The following is a 21,407-nucleotide window of genomic DNA, read 5'->3' as shown; positions in this document are numbered from 1 at the left end:
CTGCAAATTTTACTGTTTTTCTTTTCTAAAACATTGTTTGTTTGTGTGTGTGTGTGTGTGTGTGTGAGCCCACACACGCACATGACGTATGTGGGCAATGCATGTGTCATGGAGCACAGGTGGAGGGCTGAAGACAACTTGGTGCAGTTGGTGCTCCTCTCTCACCTTTACATGAGTTCTAGGAATTGAACTTGCCACTTCTGTTGCAAGCTTCTCTACCCCCTGAGCAATCTAACCAGTTTAAAATTTTTATTTGCAAAAGAAAATATTGCAACTTTTGGTTGTTTTCTTGGGACAGTCTTGATATATTGCTCAGGCTGGTCTTGAACTTACGATGTAGTCCTGTTTGTTTACGATGAAGATTGTCCTGCCTCAGTCTCTAGAGTGTTGAAATTACAGGCATGTGTTACCACGCCCGGCTTTACATTGTAAAAATAAAATCATAAGTAATCTGTTGCAATTCTCCCCCACCTCAGGTTTTATTCTGAAAGTGTCTAGCATTGCTGAAGTCAACAAAGCAGTGGAAACTGGATCAGAGAATGGCAAATACCTATGTCACTGCGTCTGATGGGTACTGCCTTGCTGAACCAGCACAGCATTTCGGTATGTAATAAGACATGTAGTAGATCTGTTAAAACACTGTGTGTGTGTGTGTGTGTGTGTGTGTGTGTGTGTATGTGTGTGTGTGTGTGTCTGGAGAGATAGCTCAGCAGTTAAGCTAAGCTAAGCACTCAGACCAGACTCTGATTCCCAGCTCCCATAAGCTGTCTCACAACTTATGTCCCAGTTCCAGTGGGTTCAGTCCCCTTCCCTGGCCTCTTCAAGCACCAGGCACACCAGAAGTGCACAGACATATATTAATGCAAAATTCTCTCACACACAAAATAAATAAATCTAAAAAATGTATTCAATTAAAAATTAACTTGCAAGAATTGAAGTTAGGGGGGCTGGAGAGATGGCTCAGTGGTTAAGAGCATTGCCTGCTCTTCCAAAGGTCCTGAGTTCAATTCCCAGCAACCACATGGTGGCTCACAACCATCTGGAATGAGGTCTGGTGCCCTCTTCTGGCCTGCAGACATACACACAGACAGAATATTGTATACATAATAAATAAATAAATATAAAAAAATCCTTGATTACATTTAAAAAAAAGAATTGAAGTTAGTTTTAAGGACAAATAGAGGTAAGCTTTTATGTTAAATTGAACCTGAACTAAAGGTTCATTGAAAAAATTGTAAAGATTAGTTACTTATTCTCTATTTTACGTGTATGTCTCTGTGTGACTGAGTGGGTCTTCTGTGTAACAAGAGTGTAGGTGCCTGGGAAGGTGAGAAGAGAATTATACCAAGAGGCATCTCTCTGTATGACTTGGATGGGCAGGTGTTTGCAAAGTACCAAGGACATTTCTAGATAAGGAGCCCAGGCAATGGCCTAGTTAACACAGGACTTATGGGGCATGGCAGTGGTCAGCCTGCCTCTGGGCCTGTGTGTGGGATGCTGAATGTGTTCTTACTGTGTCTGTAGCCTTCTCTGCTTAGGGCTTTGCTTTCTAGAAGACTTGTTTCCAAGAGGGACATATTTCCTACTTATGTGTTGAGACAGTAATCATAACAAAGGAAATGCAAAAGGTAGGGGAAAAATCAATTTAAAATCTGGGATATGGGGCTGGAGAGATGGCTCAGTGGTTAAGAGCATTGCCTGCTCTTCCAAAGGTCCTGAGTTCAATTCCTAGCAACCACATGGTGGCTCACAACCATCTGTAATGAGGTCTGTGCCCTCTTCTGGCCTGCAGATATACACACAGACAGAATATTGTATACATAATAAATAAATATTTAAAAAAAATAAAATCTGGGATATATTTCCTTTTCCCTAAGGAGAGAGACTAGATTAGTGTATCCACCACTAGCAACTAATGCCTTTTCTTCTGGCTCCTAATCCACCTCTGTACTCTTCTGGGGTGATAGCATCTATTCTGTATTGTAGTTCTATATACTGTGCTCCTATTATGTTAGACAGGAAGCCCTAATTTGCAGTGTTGAACTAACATAACTAACATTCTGTTGAACATAAAACATTTTGAAGTTTGAAAACAATCACGAACATTTGATATTTATTTATTTATTCTTTTTCTGTGTTAATAAAACTAGATATTTTGCCAGAACAAATCCACTACCAGCTGTGTGACACCGATTTCCAAGACCCACCCTATTGTCCTTATTCTACTGCTCAGTTCCCTCCAGCTCTACAGTCCCCATCTTTACAATGCCATTTCAACACATATGGCTTGGATCCACACTACGGTGGTGGCGGTTGGAGTGGACTTGATGCTCGTGAATCGAGTCAGTCCACTTACATGGTCGTTCACAATGAGGAGGATGGATTCCCTGGGATACAAAGGTCCAGACCAACTTGTTCTTTCCGCTGGAAGGGGCAGGATGAGCTCTGCGTGGTCTGTGGTGATAAGGCATCTGGATATCACTACAACGCACTTACTTGTGAAGGCTGCAAAGGTAAGGGCTAAGTCACAGCAAAACAGACAGCGCTGCACACTTCTGGTGTGCACACACAGGCAGAACACCCACACATGTAGAAAATACTTCAGAAAACTTGAGCAATCATGGCTTCTCGGCCTTTGGGCTAAGATCAAGTGTAAGCCATGAGAAACAAAACCAGGCAGAAGCAAGTTTAAAGGGATCAATTTGTATCAAAGGCAGGAGAATAAAATGTTAAGTTTAGGGTTAGTTTCTCTCTTTCCTTCCTTCTGTCCTTCCTTCCTTTATTCTTTCTTTTCTTTTCTTTCTTTCTTTTTTTAAACAGGGTCTCAGTGTGTAGACCTGGTTGGCCTAGAACTCACTGTGTAGACCAGGTTGGCCTTGAACCCTAAGAGATCTGCTTGCTTCTGCCTTCTAAGTGCTGGAATTAAAGGTGCTGACATGTACCACCATGCCAGATCCTAAGGTTACTTTCTTTCCTTCCCTTCCTCCTCCTCCTCCTCCTCCTCCTCCTCCTCCTCCTCCTCCTCCTCTTCTTCTTCTTCTTCTTCTTCTTCTGTTTCTTCTCCCTTTTTGAGACCAGGTCTTTCTATGCAGTCCTGGCTGGCCTGGAACTCATTGTAAAGACCAGGCTCTCCTTGAATTCGCAGACATCCACCTGCCTCTGTCTCCCAAGTGCTGATACTAAGGGCCTTCCCTGCCTCTTCATTTTTGATGAGGAGTTTCACATTTCAGTATCAAACTCAACACATACAAGCGAAGGCTTTCCTTTTTCCTGGAAGAATTTGATGCTGGAACAATACATGACCTTTTATTAAGATCAGAATGTTAATCATGACATCTTTTTATGTGGTTGAAATAATTTACACTCTTGGAGAAAATCTGAAATAAATGACTTTTCTGATTCTAAGTCAAAAGACTTTTTTTTCTTTGTAAAGAAAGAGAAGAAATTGAAAGTCTGGATGCAAAAGGCAGTGTTTGTGAAGAGTAAGAGTCGTCCATTCTAATGGTTATAAGCAGTCTGGCCCTTCCTTAACCAATAAGCATGGGGATGGGAATGCAGGCAGGTGCCAGGGCACTTAGCACCTCATTTTGTATCCTAGCACCCTCAGGAACTAACCAATCCAAACAATAGAAAACAGTTAGGGCAATGTAACATAAACAAACATGTATGTTCAGGGTAAAATTTTATCTCTGAGTCTTCTCAAAACTTGCAAAGAATTGCCAAATGGAGACTACAGGAAATGAAGTAACAGCATCCTGAGTAGCTGGGCAGGGCAAGGCTGCTTTTGAATTCGGCATCTCACGGCTGAAACTGAGCGGAACAACGAGGCACAGTTTTGAAAACCGAAGCTGAGCTTTTATTTTGTTGAATTGAAATCATGAAACAACTCTCTCAAGTGTCTACCGACAGTGAATATGTGGCAGAACTTTAGAAGGGGCATTGACTAAGCTGGCAACCTCGCTGGAGGGAGCAGAAAATGGGAGGGATAAGGTGTGAAGCTGGAGAGGGAAGAGAAGGGCTTTCTCCTCAGAAGCGGAAGTGCTCCACAAGGGGGCGGGACAGTCTGGAGGGGTGCTCCTGCCTTTGTGGGCTGAAATCAAAATGTGGAGGTCTTAGGAAAGAGAGGCTTTTCTGACATTTTTGTTTTAGATGTTCACATATTCTATCAAAGGAACCTTGAGTGATGCTCTGTGGGATCTTGATATTCTGTAAAAGTTTAAAAAATTCTTACAGGTAATTTACCTATAGTAGAATAGAATTATCTTAATGTGATAATCTCTAGATGTTATAGCATAAGGGACAACCTCATGAAGGACTGAGTACACCGATTGGGAAGAATCAGGTAACTTTCCAGATAATGTATATTTAAGAAATATACATTTTATTTTATTGAAACAATCTAGTTAACTTGATTACTTTATTATGAAGGTAAAATGTTAATAAAATGAGCAGTAGCTAAAAATATCAAAACCTTTGTCCTTAGGTTTTTTCCGCCGTAGCATCACCAAAAATGCAGTCTACAGTTGCAAGAATGGCGGCCACTGTGAAATGGATATGTACATGCGTAGAAAATGCCAAGAGTGCAGACTGAAAAAGTGCAAGGCAGTGGGGATGTTGGCAGAATGTAAGTACTATTGTGTTTGTGGCTTGGTTTTGTTTTTCTGAGGGGGATTCGGCTTTTTCCCAACTTTAATTACCAGGCCAGGAAGTCACCGTGATCACGCAGGTGGTTTCCCGGGGCAGGGCTCACCCATTGCGCCGGGATGTACTGACCCCTATGATTTCCACAAATGTGGGAAGCTCAGCTGCATAATTTGTATTGGTGTGTGTGTGGGGGGCTGCTTTCACACTCCCCTCTGTACAATAACATTGAACTTAAAAATAATAAAATAGCCAGGTGGTGATGGCTCATGCTTTCAATCCCAGCACTCGGGAGGCAGAGGCAGGTGGATCTCTGTGAGTTTGAGGCCAGCCTGTTCTACAGAGGGAGTTCTAGGATAGCCAGGGCTGTTACACAGAGAAACTCCATCTCAAAAAAACCAAAAAAATAAAATAAAAATTCCAACCTTATTGAAAATGTAAAGCATTCTTTAAGAGTTACTTTGAATATTGTCATGTTTGTTTATATATGGACACATGCACACCACACACATATGTACATTGATTGCTCAGTATGGATGGCATTTTAAATTTAAGCAGTGATTTCCATAAACTTTTCTCTGTACTATTTTGCTCTAATGTTGGAATCAATCAAAGAGTCATTTTAATTAGAAGTTCTTTTGGGGCTGGAGAGTAAGCTCAGCAGTTAACGGCACTTAGTGCTCTTGCCCAGTTCCTAGTCTGAGTGACAATTATTATTATTATTATTATTTTGGTTTTTCGAGACAGGGTTTCTCTGTGGTTTTTGAGCCTGTCCTGGAACTAGCTCTTGTAGACCAGGCTGGTCTCGAACTCACAGAGATCCGCCTGCCACTGCTTCCCGAGTGCTGGGATTAAAGGCATGCACCACCGCCCGGCTCTGAGTGGCAATTATTCACAGCCCCAGTTACAGAGGATCCAGCACCCTCTTCTGACCTCTGCAGGAACCAGGAGTGCAAGCAACACACCACATAAAATAAAATAAAATAAAATAAAATAAAATAAAATAGCACAATAATTTAAATGATCTTGTATTTTTATGTTACTTAACCTAAAATTATATACTGAGTGGAAAAAGTGCAAAATTTAAAGTTAGTAGTTCTCAAAAGCCTTCCTGATATTCAGGTATATACAGCCCATTATTAGTTAACACATGGCTATCGGGACCTGTCTCCAAATACCCTTAGAGATTAGCACGTTAACATATGAACACATGGGAGACACAATTCAGTCCGAAGAAACCTGGAAAAAATTGTCTTTTATTTATTAATTTATTTTATAGACAGGATCTCATTATGTAGCTGGCCTGGAGCTTGAGAAGTATGCCAGGCTGGCCTCAAACTCATCGAGATCCCCCTGCCTCTGCCCTCCAAGTGCTAGGATTAATAATGTCTGCCACCGTACCTGGACCAAAAATTGCCTTTTAACCTGTATCAGAAAATGCTTGTGAGAGGAACTTGAGTCTTCTGAGGGACTCTATAAGCAAACGAAGCATCCTTTGCTGTAACTTCAAGGAATTCTTGTAAGCAGATGCTGTGCTTTGTTTCCTGGCCACACAGACGCGAATAATCGCACGAAAACTAGATTACTTACAACATTATTTGGCTGATGGCTCAGGCATATTTCTAGACAGTTCTTACATCTTAAATTAACCCACTTCTATTATTTTATATTTTGCCATGAGGCTCGTGGCTTGTTATCTCTTGCCTCTTGAGTGACTACATGACATCTTTCTCCTTTGGTAGCAAATGGCGTCTCTTTGATTTCACCTACTCTCTCTCTATATATCTCTGTTCAGATTTTCTGCCTGGCTTTATTCTGCCCTGCCATAGGCCAAAGAAGCTTCTTTCTTTATCAATGGTAATAAAACATATTCATAGCATACAGAGGGGAATCCCACATCAAATCGTGGCAAGATGAAGCAAAAGAATTGATGAGCATGATTATTGAATTGGTGAACATAAGCCTTATTCACATTATTCTTGCCATCCATATCCTGCCGCCATTGCTGTAGCTCTTTACACCACATTTATCCAGTTGGCCTAATACTGTTGTGTGTTTAGTACTTTGAGCTCCCTTCCTCTTCTCCACTTCCTCCCCTTCTCTTCTTCCTCTTCTTTCTCCTTCTTTTCTCCTCTCTTCCCCCCTCATCCTTCTTCTCCTCCTTTCCCCTTCCTTCCCCCTTTCTTCTTCTTCTTCCTCCTTAGTTTGCCTTCTTGTGGCATTGAAGGTTGAGCTCAGGTTTCCCACATATTTTACAATCTACTACTAAGCTACACCCATAGACTCCTTTTCTACTTAAAAAAAAAATTGAAGACAGGTTCTGTCCAAGTTTCCAAGGCTGGATTCAGTGTGTGACCCTCTTGTTATGGTCTCTTGAGTTACCGGTTACCGGTGGGTTACCGGTGCATACTAACATGTCCAATACCTGATAGGTTTAAAATGGTTTCCTATTTTTGGGTATTCTTGTTCTCTGACAAATAATACTTAGAAGGATTTTAAGGTTTTTGTTTTGTGGTATATTTCAGTTCCTCATTTATTTTTATTTAATAGGTGTGTTTTAAATATTTATGAATACGACAGGTATATTGATACTTGTATAATTTTGACAAGTGACTTATGGTAGCTGTTGCTGGTCCAGTAAAGGCACCAATGGACGATTAAACGTTCTATAAAAGCAGTAATCGTCAGGCTGGAGAAACAGCTCAGCATTTAAGAACCTGCACTGCTCTTGCAGAAGACGTGAGTTCAGGTCCCAGCACCCACATTGTGGGGCTCACAACCGAGAATAATTCCAGCTCAAGGGGATGTGACTCTTCTGGCATCTGTGGGCACCTGCAGTCATGGGTGCGTAACCACACACAAACTCATATAAAGAATTAAAAGTAAATCTTTAAAAACAAACAAACAAAACAATCCTCAAATAAATATTATTCACATTTGAAAAATAACTAAATGCTTTGTCTGGCTTGGAGGAGAAATTGACTTAGCTTATTTTGAAAATCCTAAGAGTTTTTCTTAGTAAAGCCAGCAATAAAAGTTATAGATAGGTAATTCTACTATTCTGTAAAATGACAATCTCATTTCCAAGATGCAATTAATGTGTAAATTTTTTGTGTAAAAATCTAAACATAGTTTGGAAATGAAAAATTAGCTCTCAGTTTTTGTTTGGTATGACTGTATTTCAAGGAGACATATAGCCATGAAAGGAAAGTAATACCGGACAGTTAGTTAAAGCACACATGCACAGGAGACTTCTATGATCGTATTTAAGAGCATTTTCATCAAATCCTACAGTATTATCTTCTGAGATGAAAATACTTTGTGTGAATTTTGTAACCTCACAGGTTTGCTCACAGAGATCCAGTGTAAGTCAAAGAGGCTTCGCAAGAACTTCAAGCAGAAGATTGCCCTTTACTCGGACGTCCAAGGGGAAGATGACGGAGCAGACAGCAAGCTTGTATCATCCACTACCAGACCTGGAAAAGGGGCAAGACCTTTCTTCCATACCGTATGCTGTTTCTTTATTGACAATGGGTGTGCTAGGCACACCTTACGGGTGCCCTCTGTTTCCTTACAGGTTCAGGAAAGCATGACACTAACTCAAGAGGAACATCATCTTATGAATACCATAGTGACTGCTCACCAGCAATCCACGGCCCCTCTAGGGGAAACAAGTACGCTTGTATGTATCCATCACTGGCAAGAGATAACTTGTAATGACTCTTATTAGGAAATGATACCAAAAATGGTTAAAATGTCAGTAATTATCTGAAAGAAAATACCATTTATCATTTTGATTCCTTTTTTATGGATTAGCTGCAGGAGTATTCCAACCCTGAACTAAGTTTTCTGAGACTCTCCGAGGCAGCAGTCCTGCATGTACATATGCTGGTGAATTTTACCAAGGGACTCCCAGGTAAAACTCTGTTTCATTATTTTTTAAAGATTTATTTTTATTTTTGGTGTTATGTACATTTTGTCTGCAAGTATGCACTCATACCATGTACACACCATATCATGGAGGTCAGAAGAGAATGTGGGATCCCATGGAACTGGAGTTACTGACGGTTGTGAGTCACCATGTGGGTGCTGGAAACCAAACCCAGGTCCTCTGCAAGAATAACAAATGCTCACAACCACTGAGCTATCTCTCCAGCCCCAAATTCTCTGTTTTTAAGGGAAAGGGGTAGCACAGCAAAACAAAACCTCTAATGTGAGACTGATTACAGAGCTCAGGGGCAGGGCACTCATCTAATGTGGGGGAGGCCCTGGCTTCTGTAGAAAACTTTCTTTTCCCAGTAATGCTACTTCTAACTTAAGAAAAAAAGCTTATTTTATCTACTTCAATTAATCAGGTGGGTGTTAATCTAAATATTTACAAAATTTATTATAATGATGTAGTTTTTTTAGATGAATCAGGAAACAAAGAAATTCCTTACAGTAAGTACTAGAACAAGTCACAGTTGACTAAAACCTAGTCATATATAACTCAGTTTCTTTATATTTGCAGGTACAATAGCACACTGTAAAATTACATTCTTCAAGGCTAAAGCAGCTATATTTGATTTGTTATTGCTGGAAGAGAAGTGTCACCTAGTTCTGATGAGAGTCTAAAATATTACCACGTAGAATCAATAATTTTATTCAGATTTGAATTTATGTGTTGTGATTATTCCCAAGAAGCACTTAGGGATGATAGGTAAAGAAATATTTTTTAAACACTGAATTCATGAATATTACCTTTGGATTATCTTGTTTCTTCATGCCTTGTATTGTTTAAGGATTTGAAAATTTAACCAGTGAGGATCAGAGTACATTGCAGAAGGAGTCGAAGACTGAAGTGATGTTCCTTCATGCAGCCCAGCTTTACAGCAGGAAAGAATCAACCTCTGGAAGTAAAAAGAAGAAAAGATTTTCATCTAACTTTCACATATCATGTTAAACTTAGCAACAAATGATGCAATATTAAGTATTCACCTATACAAACACATTTTTAGACACTGGTTTTTGGAAATAGACTCTCATGTACCTTAGTCGTCCTAGAACTCACTATATAGACAAGGAGCATCTTGAACTCCTGATGCTCCTGCTCCTGCCTGCCAGCTGATGAGACTACGTATGTATGTCTCTATGCCTGGTGTATGCGGTGCTGAGGATGGGGCCCACAGCCTTGTGCATGCTAAGCAAGAATTCTACTCATTGAGTGATATCACCAGCCTCTTTTTATTTTTCTTTTTATTTTACCACTTAGTGTACAAACAAATGCCTCATGATAGCTGTTTATAAATAGTTTTCTAATATATTCATCTAGCATTTTTTCTCTCAACAAAGTCATTCTTTTTAAAGTTGATTTTTTTAAAAATTTTATTCTTGTGAGAATTTTTGTAAACAGAGACTGTTCTTTCATTCTCAGGCACCCTGACCTGAATATTCACACAGAAGCTATATTAATTACAACATTGTTTGACCAATGGCTCAGTCATATTTCTAGCTTGCTCTTATATCTTAAATCAACCCATTTCTATTCATCTATGCATTGCCACAAGCTGTGGCTTACTGGCAAGGTTCTGGCATCCTTCTCCTTTAGCAGCTGCATGGCATCTCCCTGACACCATCTTCTTTCCTCCTCTATCTCTGCTTGGATTTTCTGCCTTGCTGTATTCTGCTCTGCTATAGGTCAAAGTAGCTTCATTATTAGCCAATGGTAATATTCATACATACATACATTCATACATACAGAGGGGAATCCCACATTAGAATTTCTTACATGTATACAATTTTTTTCAATCACACTCACCCCACTTCCTCCCCCTCCAACTCCCCCAGGATCCCCCCCACATCTTTCTCCTAATTTCATGTCCTCCCCCACCCTTCTTAAAAATAACCCAGTGACTCTAATTAGTGCTCGTATGCACATGGATGTGAGCTTATCCGCTGGAGGTTGTCAACTTTGAGGGACCAAACCCCTAAAGAAAGAAACTGTCTTCTCTCCTCACAGCAGCTGTCAACAGCCAACAGCTCCTCGGCTTGGGTGGGTGGGGGCTTCTGTGCTCTTAAGCCAGGCTCTTCTAATGGGGAGGACTTTTACAAGTGTTAAAACATTCAGGCGATGATGATTCTAAGACACAGTGGAGCTCTGGGTGAAGGCTGTATGCTTGCTTTGAAACTCACAACTATAGGCTACTTATCTGTAGAGCACCTCTGTGGTGGAGTAAAGTAGGCTAGCGTTGAACCTACTATCCAGTACCCCACTTCCACAAAAATCAGAATTTATTTATTTATTTATTTATTTTTGTCTTTTGAGACTGGGTTTCTCTGTGGCTTTGGAGCCTGTCCTGGAACTAGCTCTTGTAGACCAGGCTGGCCTCGAACTCACAGAGATCTGCCTGCCTCTGCCTCTCAAGTGCTGGGATTAAAGGTGTGTGCCATCACTGCCCAGCAGAAATATGTTTTTTTTTTCAAATCAATCAACCTTTTCAATAGAGCAGGAAACCCATCATTGTTCTAGTGTGTGCATGCAATAATTCTAAAGTTCTATGTTGGAAGAAGCAAAATGACAAAAACAAAAACAAACAAAACATTTTGCCAGCAATGCAATGTCAGCTGCCTTCACTAGCTGCATTTGCTACAGTGCTAACCTTTTTTTTTTATTTATTTATTTTTCGAGACAGGGTTTCTCCGTAGCTTTTGGTTCCTGTCCTGGAACTAGCTCTTGTAGACCAGGCTGGCCTCGAACTCACAGAGATCCGCCTGCCTCTGCTTCCCGAGTGCTGGGATTAAAGGCGTGCGCCACCATCGCCCGGCAGTGCTAACCTTTTTAAATTTACTTATTTATTGGTTGTTCTTCCCTGTATACACTAAACCATAAGGTTGTTAATGGGCGACTCCTGATAGCCTAGTTGGTGATTGTTTGAATAGTGTTTGCTTTAAAGTCTCTGCAGCCTCTGATGCACTAGAGAGATGCTTGGAGGGTGTGAGGATTTTAGAAAGACATTCTTTATAGTATCATGGAAAACTCACTTTGGAGGGTCTTCTCTACACTCTTTCTGCAAAATATGAGCTATTAATCTGGTTTTACATTCCAGTAACAAAAATGCTAAAGATATTACTTTAGGGGATTGTTTTTCACATGATAGTTATATTGGATTCTGAAAAGATAGTGAATTTACACTCTATATAATGATTAGGGGGAAAATTAGAGTTTGTATTTTTCTCTTTTGCCAGGTACTATGAGACCATCAAAGCCCTCAGCTCGTACACGGAAAGCACATAATCAGGGCAGTGATGAAAATGTTTATTCTTTGGAAAACCTTTTCAAGGAAGGCGGTCCTTCTGCTACTCTAACTGGTAACATCATGCAATACAAAGTATCATACTGGGTGGTCTTGCTTCCTTTTCTCCCTTGTTTTAATTTTATTACAAGGAGAGTGCCACAGGCTCTTCTCACGGTTGCTGGTTTGTCTGCCAAGTGTTTCAGTGGTGAAAACCTTTGTAGACACAGCCACTACATTTGTTAATGTTAGGCAGGTCACCAGTGAACGTTCTGTTTGTAACCATGTTCTTTTGGCTACAACACTGCAATTCTTTCCATATATAGGCGGGAAGCTTCTGAATTGTTCTTGTGGGTGCTTTTCAAAGTTTCCTAGGTTGCTGATGTCATATACAGCCAACATCACAGCATCAACCACTATTATGGCTAGAAGAGTGAGCCTTACTGTGGATAATACAGAAGCTCCCAGAGAGGGGCTTCTGCAGGCTAAAGGCTCTCAGTCCCACTCCTATTTGGTCCACATGGTGACCCCCTGTCATTGTTCTGGTCTTTCTCAACTGCCCACCTAATGAGCCCACTACTGAGGTTCAGGCATGGCCTTCAAGAGCACAGCAAAGGGAATCGTTCTTGCTGGCCGTCACAGAGGCAGCCATCTTGAGTCCCACCCTCGCTTCATTTTTCTTAGATTTGCTTGAGAGAAAGAAAGATAATCACAGTGTGTTTGCGTCTGTTACATTCTGATGAAAATACACTTATATTGATCTTTTTAGGTATTACTAAAGAATTCATTGCCTCACTGTCCTACTTCTACAGAAGAATGAGAGAACTTAATGTAACAGATACTGAATATGCTCTGCTTACAGCTACAACAGTGCTTTTCTCAGGTAAAAACTGCCAGCTTTAAGGCACTGGGTGACATCTGTGTGGGATCATGAAGTTGCTGGCTATTAATCTGCTCACTGAAGTCAAATGCACTGATTCATTCCATCATAGTTTGCTCGATGAGACTCCTTTAAGCTCACTGCAGTGTTGTAATTTCCTGCATCTCAAAATGGCTTTCCTGCCCTCCTGCCCTCCTGCCCTCTTGGATACCTTCTCCCAAGTCCCTGAGAGAGAAAGTTTCTTTAGGGAGTTAGCTATAATCTAATCTCCGTTTTACTCCTTTTACTCTTGAATCCTCTACAGTCAGATTTCCCTCCATCCTGTCCAGTTCACCATAACCCGTAAATAGCTTCAGGTTCTTGGCATTGCTGATCCTACAGGTCAGTTCTCCTCCGTCTTCATCTTACTCAGCCCATTAGTTATGTTTGGTAGAGAAGCTCATAAGCACTTAAAAGAAAGCAACAGTACTTCCTGTTTCCTGTGAGCTTTCGGGTGGAGTTTTGTAGCCATGAGGAAGATCTCTGGTGTGTTGGGAGGACTCTTCATGCTTTTTGTGTCAATTCATCATCTTCTTGACATGATGTAGTCTGCTTTACACACTGGCTTCAGGTTAAAGTGAGACATTCGCTCAGCATGGGTACCACATTGCTTCAGGCCACTGAAGTCTTCCCAGGGTGCTACTGCCCCATCTTGATTGATCAGGCAGGACAGATTTGTGTTCATTTTTATTCTAACTTTCTGTGGCATCAAGGTTCAAGAAGGCTCACTAGGTACGCTCATTGAAAGGGCAATCATGTAGGCTCCAGTGCAGCCAGATTTCATTATCCACTTTCCAGTACTGGATAGCAGTGTTTACAGTCATCTGAACTTGAATATTTGGAAAACCAGCTAAGAGTGCTACCTAGGAAAAGTTCACCCTGACTGGACCATAAAAGTCTCCTTTCTTTCAGTTCAGTTTAGGAATTCAGCTACAAATTCTGCATGGAGCAGTAGCTTAGAGCTCATGTGTGCTGTCTGTCTGAGGATTCCACTGTCTCTTAGAAGTGAGACTAACAGTGTGAATGACCAACATCCTTTACACTTCTCAGTGGGATCTTCTAAAACAAGGACCATGCCATGCTCTCTGCATATAACAATGTTTTCAGTGGGACACAAGGCTCGCCTAAATTATAATTTGTCATTAAGATATTTTTCATTGAGGTTTTATGGCGAGAAGAACTTCATCACTTTTATCTCTCCCTTCAGTTGATTCTTGTTTAATGTCTGTTCTCAGGGCTTAGATATTTATTCCCAACAATTTACCCGTTCATGATCTTGGCACTTCTACTCACTGTTAGGTGGAAATGTTAGGTTCTCCTTGCAGACTGTAGTCCAACCAACACCGTGTTGCCAACTGTGTTGATACTCAATACCACAAACAGAACCAAAATTGTGCAAAAACTGTAAAAAAGCCTAACAGTCTCAAGACGTTTCCACTCCAAACCAAACCACCCGACCACTAACTCATATGGGTGTTTTTCTTTTGTTAGCCATTTAAAAATATTTATTTATTTGAGGGTGTGTGCATTTATGTGTGTGTGTGTGTGTTTGTGCGTGTACATGTCACATATGTGGAAGTCAGATGACACCCTATGGGAGTTGGTTTTCTTGTTCCCTCATGTGTGTCCTGGGGATTGTACTCAGATAGTCAGGCCTATCTGATTGAGGCATCCCACCAACCTTGAGAGCTTTTTTTGTTTCACTGAATCTCAGGAACATCACCCCCTGCTTGTTGGCAATTCTGTGTCTCCTTTATTCTGCCCTCTTCATCTCTCACAGTGATAAATATTTAAGTTGTTCTAAGACTCAGTTTTCTTTTCTTTTCTTTTTAAAAAAAGATTTACTTATTTATTATGTATACAGTATTCTCAGTATTCTGTCTGCATGTATGCCTGCAGGCCAGAAGAGGGCACCAGATCTCATTACAGATGGTTGTGAGCCAACATGTGGTTGCTGGGAATTGAACTCAGGACCCTTGGAAGAGCAGGCAATGCTCTTAACCACTGAGCTATCTCTCCAGCCCCTAAGTTTTCTTTTAAATTAACTCATTATTTTATGAGTATGTTTTGTCCACATTTGGTGCACCATGGTGTGCCTTGGGCTGCTGAGGTCAAAAAATGCCAGATCTGGCAAGGCCCTGTTTTCTTCTGTACTCACTTCCTTCATGACTTCATCCTATCTCTTGGCATTAAAAGTCAGTGTGCATCTGATACTCACAAACTTATCTGCCAACTTGGTGTGCTCCCCCAGACCTTATTAAATAGACTCCTTAAGACTTCCATGTGCCTGTTGAGCAGGTATTTTAAATTTAAAATGCCGAAAGCTGAAGTCCAGAGACTTTTCAACCTCATCCTTTTATATTTCCCCTCAACTTTTACTAAACCATATCTCCATCTTCAAAATTGCAGGGGCATATTAAAAAAATCCATAACAGGGCTGGAGAGATGGCTCAGTGGTTAAGAGCATTGCCTGCTCTTCCAAAGGTCCTGAGTTCAATTCCTGGCAACCACATGGTGGCTCACAACCATCTGTAATGAGGTCTGGTGCCCTCTTCTGGCCTGCAGACATACACACAGACAGAATATTGTATACATAATAAATAGATAAATATTTTTAAAGAATCCTTAACATCTTTTCTTTCTCCTATACTAATAAGACATATGCACCAAATCTGTTGGCTCAATTCTAAAGTATATCTCTAGCACTTAATCCTATCCTTCCTTCCTTCTTTCTTTCCTTCCTTCCCTCCTTCCTCCCTTCCTTCTTTCTTTCCATCTGTCTGTCTTTCTTTTATTTATTTATTTTTTCTTTGTGTAGCTGTTCTGGAACTCACTCTGTAGACCAGGCTGGCCTCGAACTCAGAGATCTAACTGCCTCTGAATCCCGAATGCTGGGATTAAAGGTGTGCACCACCACTGCCTGGCTCACTTCTTACTGTTTCTAGCCTAAGCAGTGCACTTGAATCCACTTATCTAACTGAAATTTCTGGTTCTCTGCTCTTTGACTTTCTGTCCACTAGTACTGAGAGGGACTCTCTGAAAATGTAAGCCAGATCACATCATTCACTCCTCTGTTAGTACTCGTTGGTGGCTTCCTATTTTGCACAAATCGAAGCTAAAGTCTTTCTATTATTCTCTATTGTTCCTTTTCCTTTTTCATCCTCTACCTGGCCACACTGCTTTTGACATAGAAATCCACTGAGCACGGCAAGCTCTTGTGCAGAGCCCATTGTTATTGTTTCATCTTTTGCCTCTTTTTGCTCAGAGTCCCATCTGTTCCCTGTTTACTTTTCTCTATAGCACATTCTTATTTTATTTTTGCTTTGTAAAAGTTTTTATTCATATATTTTTGTTGATGTGTATGTCTTTCTTGTCTGCATATGAACTTCATGTGCACAGTGCCTGTGAGCCCAGAAGAGGGCATCAGATCTCCTAGAACTGGAGTTACAGATGGTCGTGAATCACATGTAGGTGTGGGAATTGAACCCCAGTATTTGGGAAGAGTGGCTAGTGTTCTTAACTGCTGAGTGCTCTCTCCAGCCCTCTATTTTTGCTTCTTAAGATGTATTTGTCTCTTTCCTCCCCTACTCACTGCATATTAAGAATATAGGTACAATAAAAGGAGCCTGTGAGGTTCATTGCTGCATAGTTAGTGACCCGATGGATGAGGCTGCTGAAGCCTTCAGAATTCCCCAGTTGGCTCGTATCTCAGGGTAGGGAGCCACAACATCTTACCCTTTGCTTCCTGTTGGCTGTAGAGACATTACTTGCTATTTTAAAGATCCAGGCAAGTCTCTCACGCTGTTATATTCCCATCATTACTCACTGATCCTCTCCTTCCCCTGGGACTGTGTGGAAATTAACGTTCTATGTTTTGGGGAGCTGATCTGAAAAGTGTGATAAAGGTAGAGTGTAGTGCAGTGGAATACTGTCAGGTTAAATAAAACGAGGAACAAAGACAATGATCAAGTCTAATGTAAATTAGGGTTCTGTAAGCACTTGTGACTTGTATTATTTAATAGCTGCATTATCATTATTTCTACCACTTTAAATCAACATTTAAGATAAATCTGTTTTTCAGATCGTCCGTGTCTTAAAAATAAGCAGCATGTAGAAAATTTACAAGAACCTGTTCTCCAGCTTTTGTTTAAGTATTCGAAACTGTACCATCGGGAAGAGCCCCAGCATTTCGCCCGCCTCATAGGGCGGCTTACTGAACTGAGAACTCTGAGTCACAGGCACTCGGAAGTCCTCAGCGCCTGGGAAACAAAGGACCCCAGACTGCTTGTGTTACTCTCTGAGAAATGGAATTTGCATTCATTTTACTGAAATGGAGAATGCTGAGGTTTGTCTTAAAATTTCAAAATCAAAATTGGATGACTGATTGGAAAACCGTAAACCGCTGTGTTATTACTCTTCACTATAAAATGGAGATCCTAAGGGTTCATCAGGTTTTGTGGAATTTTGGACTCTCAGTAGAGGAACACTCCAGGATTCTTCTCAATGGAGCCATGTGGAGGCACATTCCCTGTATTTGGGAGATGGAGGCGAGATCCTGAGTTTAAGGCCATCCTGGGTTGGATAGTAAGACCTCATCTCAGAAGAAGGGAGAGAAGAACTGATGCCCATCGTTTCTTCATGAGTCCTTTACCTAAGGAAACTAATTGTTTCCATTTAGCTGAAAATATCCAATGTATAAATGTGAACAGAGGATAGTTGTATAGTTGTATAAGGCAGGGTGTCTGCCTCACTGATTCAGGACACGCTGATGGAATAAGAAGCTGATACTTAAACCTCTTCTTGTGATGGCATTTCATGGATGATTAAAGAGGAAAAGATCTTTTCAAATTGTGTCTTTGTATTTTTGAAGAGGTATATGCTAATTATACAAAATAGTGAGTTCCGTTGAGAAAATTTCATATATATATGTATATATACATATATATGTATATAAGATATTTCAGTTGTATTTACCACCCACTGTGTACTCACCACACAGTGCTGATGCCCTTCTTGTCCCTCCATTGTCTCCTTCTACTTCCATGTCTTAAAACAATAGATTCACACATGCAAGAAAACATCTGACTCTAGTCTGAGTCTGGTTTATTTCCCTGAACATGAAAATGTCCATCTGTTTTTCTGCAAATGACATAGTTTCATTCCTCTTAAGGACTGAATTGTGCGTGTATATCTGTGTATATCACATTTTATTTATCCACCCATCTGCTGATGGCACCTAGTTTGATTCCATATCTTGGCTACTGTGACTAGTGCTGTAATAAACATAACTATGTAGGTGTTACAATTTTATGTGACTCTTGATTTAGGTGTTTTCCCAGAAATGGTATAGATTATACAGTAGGTCTACTTTTAGATTTGAAGGAAATGATATAGTGATTTCCACAGTGACTACTTCTCAACAGTGTATAAAGATTCCTTTTCCTTCAAAATTCTTACCGACAGTTTTCCCTTTCTTTTTTGTAATAAAAAAAAGTGTGTGTGTGTACCAAACACATTTGTGAACATCAGAGGACAGCTCTGTGTAGTGTGTTCTCTCCTTCCACTTTTACATGTGTTCCATGGATTGTCAGGCTTAGACACAAGAGCCTTTATCTGCAGACCCGTCTCACCCCACCCCTATCCTGCTGTACCCTGTGTGGCTTGGTGTGGAGGCTGAAAAGTGCAGGCTCATTTCCACCTTGTCTGCTGTTTGGAGACTGACAAGCGTGGTTGCACATCCCAACTCAGGAGGTGATTGCCTGATTCTTTTATTTTATTTTTTTTAAAGATTTATTTATTATGTATACAACATTCTGCCTCCATGTATGCCCGCACACCAGAAGAGGGCGCCAGATCTCATTACAGATGGTTGTGAGCCACCATGTGGTTGCCAGGAATTGAACTCAGGACCTCTGGAAGAGCAGCCAGTGCTCTTAACCACTGAGCTATCTCTCCAGCCCCCTGCCTGATTCTTTTAAAATTAAGATAGCTCATTCTAGTAAGTCCTTGCCATTCTGACAGGTGGTCAGGACATGCAAATGTTCTTCTGCTCCTTCTTTTGTAACTATGAGGTCACCTGGAGAGGGGCAGTCTTCAGACCTGACATAAAGCACCTTTGCAACCTAGAAAACAGAATGCTAAAGATTTGATGTTTCAGAGTGATAAAGCCATTGACTGTGTGAGTTATACTTTGTATCATGTTAATAAAGTCTTTTGTTACTCCCCCCTCCCCTCATTTATGTTGGATATAAAAGCTGTGGAAAAATAAACATGGGTGAATTTCAGGATTTTAGTCACTGGAATGGCCTCCCGATACTTTCTATGGTTTCTGTTATTTTTTTATGCGTCTTCATATTTATTTTTACTTATATTTCTTCGATTTCCACGCCCCCTACCCTGGCAAGAGGTGTTTTTTCAAGACCGGTTCTCCACAGCTTGGTTCTGGAAGCCTGGCTGGGGTGATGAGTGAATGAAGAAACGATACAAGGCAGAAAAACTGGGATTGCTTGTTGTCTTAGTTCCTTGTAACATGAAGGGCCAGGCCTGCTTGTTTTTGGGTTTTTTTTTATATTTATTTATTTATTTATTATGTATACAATATTCTGTCTGTGTGTATGTCTGCAGGCCAGAAGAGGGCACCAGACCTCACCACAGATGATTGTGAGCCACCATGTGGTTGCTGGGAATTGAACTCAGGACCTTTGGAAGAGCAGGCAATGCTCTTAACCACTGAGCCATCTCTCCAGCCCCCGTTGTTGGGGTTTTTGTCCCGCCAGGTACCCCACAACTGTTTAGCCCCAAAGAAAATCACACATACGTCTCCATAAATTATAAGCTGATTGGCCAATTAGCTCTAGCCTCTCACTGGCTAACTCTCACATCTTGATTAACCCATTTTTCCGATCTATGTTAGCCATGTGGCCCAGTACCTTTTTTCAGTGGGGCATATCACATCCTGCTGCTTTGGTGGTCTGGGGAGGAGTGGGAGGAATCAGCTTCTTCCTTCCCAGAATTCTCCTGCTCTCCTTGCATCATTTCTATTTCCTGTTTGGTTTTCCCGCCTATACTTCCTGCCTGGCCAATCAGCATTTATTTAAAACATGATTGACATAATACAGACAATTCTACCGCAGTTCCTTTTCTATTTTTGTGAAGAGACACTATGACCAAGGCAATTTATGAAAGAAAGCATTTAATTGGGGGCTTGCTTAAAGTTTCAAAGAATGAGTCCATGATGATCATGGCCAGAACCATGGCACCAGGCAGGTAGGCATGGCACTAGAGCAGTAGCTGAGAGGTTACATCTAATCTGCAAGTTGGAGGCAGGGGACATAAGAGGGGGGATGACTGGGCCTGGTATAGGCTTTGGAAATCTCAAAGCCCATCTTCAGTGACACACAGCTAATCCTCAAAAAGTCCCCTAAGTAGGGATCAAGGAGTCAAATATAGGAGAGAGTTGGGTCCATGCTCATTCAAACCACCACAAGTGGGCCTCTGATGGAGGGTACCAACTAGACAACAACCTAGAAGCTTAGCATATTTATTGTTCATCACAAAAAGAGTCAGGTTAGCTAGTCTTGGTTGAAGGCCTTTGTAGCCAGGCAGTCTAAAGTTGTAGTCATTCTGGAGGAGGAATAATTCTGCAGGTGACAGTTTTTGCACACATGGTCAGTATCTATATATGAACCAGAGGAGGGCTTTGCTATTATCATGAATCTGAGGCATTGGTCCTTGGCATGGCTGTACTCCTGTCAATAATCCACATTTCACTCAGTTCTTCCTCTGATTTATACATCTAAATTTATTCCAAGGAAAATAACAGCTAAAGATAAAGAAACACATTTTAATACTATGTAATGTAAAACTCCGAGATGGTCCTGTACTACCTCTATATGGTACTACAGGTCAGTCAGTACACGAGCTGAGAACTGGGCTGAGAGACTTAAAAACATACAGAGAAACACAGAGACAGAGACGTGGGTCACTCTTGATACAAGAGTGCCAAGTTTATTGTGCTCAGGAGAAGCTTATATAGGGCTCTGGCCAAGCCCCAGCTCTTGGGATATTTTAGCAGCAGACCCAGCACCCTGCCAGCCTGCTCAGAGCAGAGGAAAACAAGTTGTTTTGCTCAGAGCAGCTGCAAGCATAGGAAAACAAGCTGCTCACAGGGAATTCGGGGTCTGGGGGTCCACAGCCCCCAATAGCTCCCAACATAATGTCACATATACAAATACCCTGAGACTACCCAGTACAGCTTGACTTCAATAGCTAAATTTTTAAATGAAGGTCTGAGAAAATGTTAATGAGTTCTTTGATGAAACTATCAGGCTTGGTGAATTTGCCAAAATTAATGTAAAACTGAGGAGGCAAAGATGAATCGCTTTAGAAAGCAGTGTTTTTAAATAGCTTCATTTTTCTTTCCTTTTTGAACAGACACAGATTAAATAGTCTCTATGTGGATGCACAATGATATCCTCTTCAACTGTTTTTTAAATTCAAGACTGCAGGTTTAAACAGCAGGCTTACATTTATAGCATACACATAGTAGTGTAGGATATAAAAAGTAGCACTAAAAC

At 40.9% G+C, this 21,407-nt stretch overlaps 1 protein-coding gene and 1 non-coding gene across 2 annotated transcripts; both read left to right on the top strand.

Moving 5' to 3' along the window:
- The first annotated feature begins 539 nt into the window (after positions 1-539).
- LOC121437810 (bile acid receptor-like) lies at positions 540-17,160 on the top strand. The gene is made up of 10 exons (XM_041637869.1): positions 540-603; positions 2,151-2,513; positions 4,484-4,624; positions 7,986-8,128; positions 8,219-8,323; positions 8,458-8,557; positions 9,423-9,536; positions 11,866-11,988; positions 12,682-12,795; positions 16,913-17,160. The coding sequence occupies exons 1-10, from the start codon at positions 540-542 to the stop codon at positions 17,158-17,160; spliced, it is 1,515 nt and encodes a 504-aa protein (XP_041493803.1).
- LOC121438104 lies at positions 4,690-4,853 on the top strand. Its single transcript, XR_005973051.1, has one exon. It is a non-coding gene; the product is annotated as a U1 spliceosomal RNA (small nuclear RNA).
- Positions 17,161-21,407: the final 4,247 nt, after the last annotated feature.

The sequence above is a fragment of the Microtus oregoni genome, unplaced genomic scaffold (genome assembly GCF_018167655.1).
Source record: "Microtus oregoni isolate MIOR12 unplaced genomic scaffold, Mior012 000054F_ref0000373, whole genome shotgun sequence".
Lineage (NCBI taxonomy): Eukaryota > Metazoa > Chordata > Mammalia > Rodentia > Cricetidae > Microtus > Microtus oregoni.
Note: the sequence above shows the minus strand (reverse complement) of the source record. Positions and strands in the feature narration are given on the sequence as shown.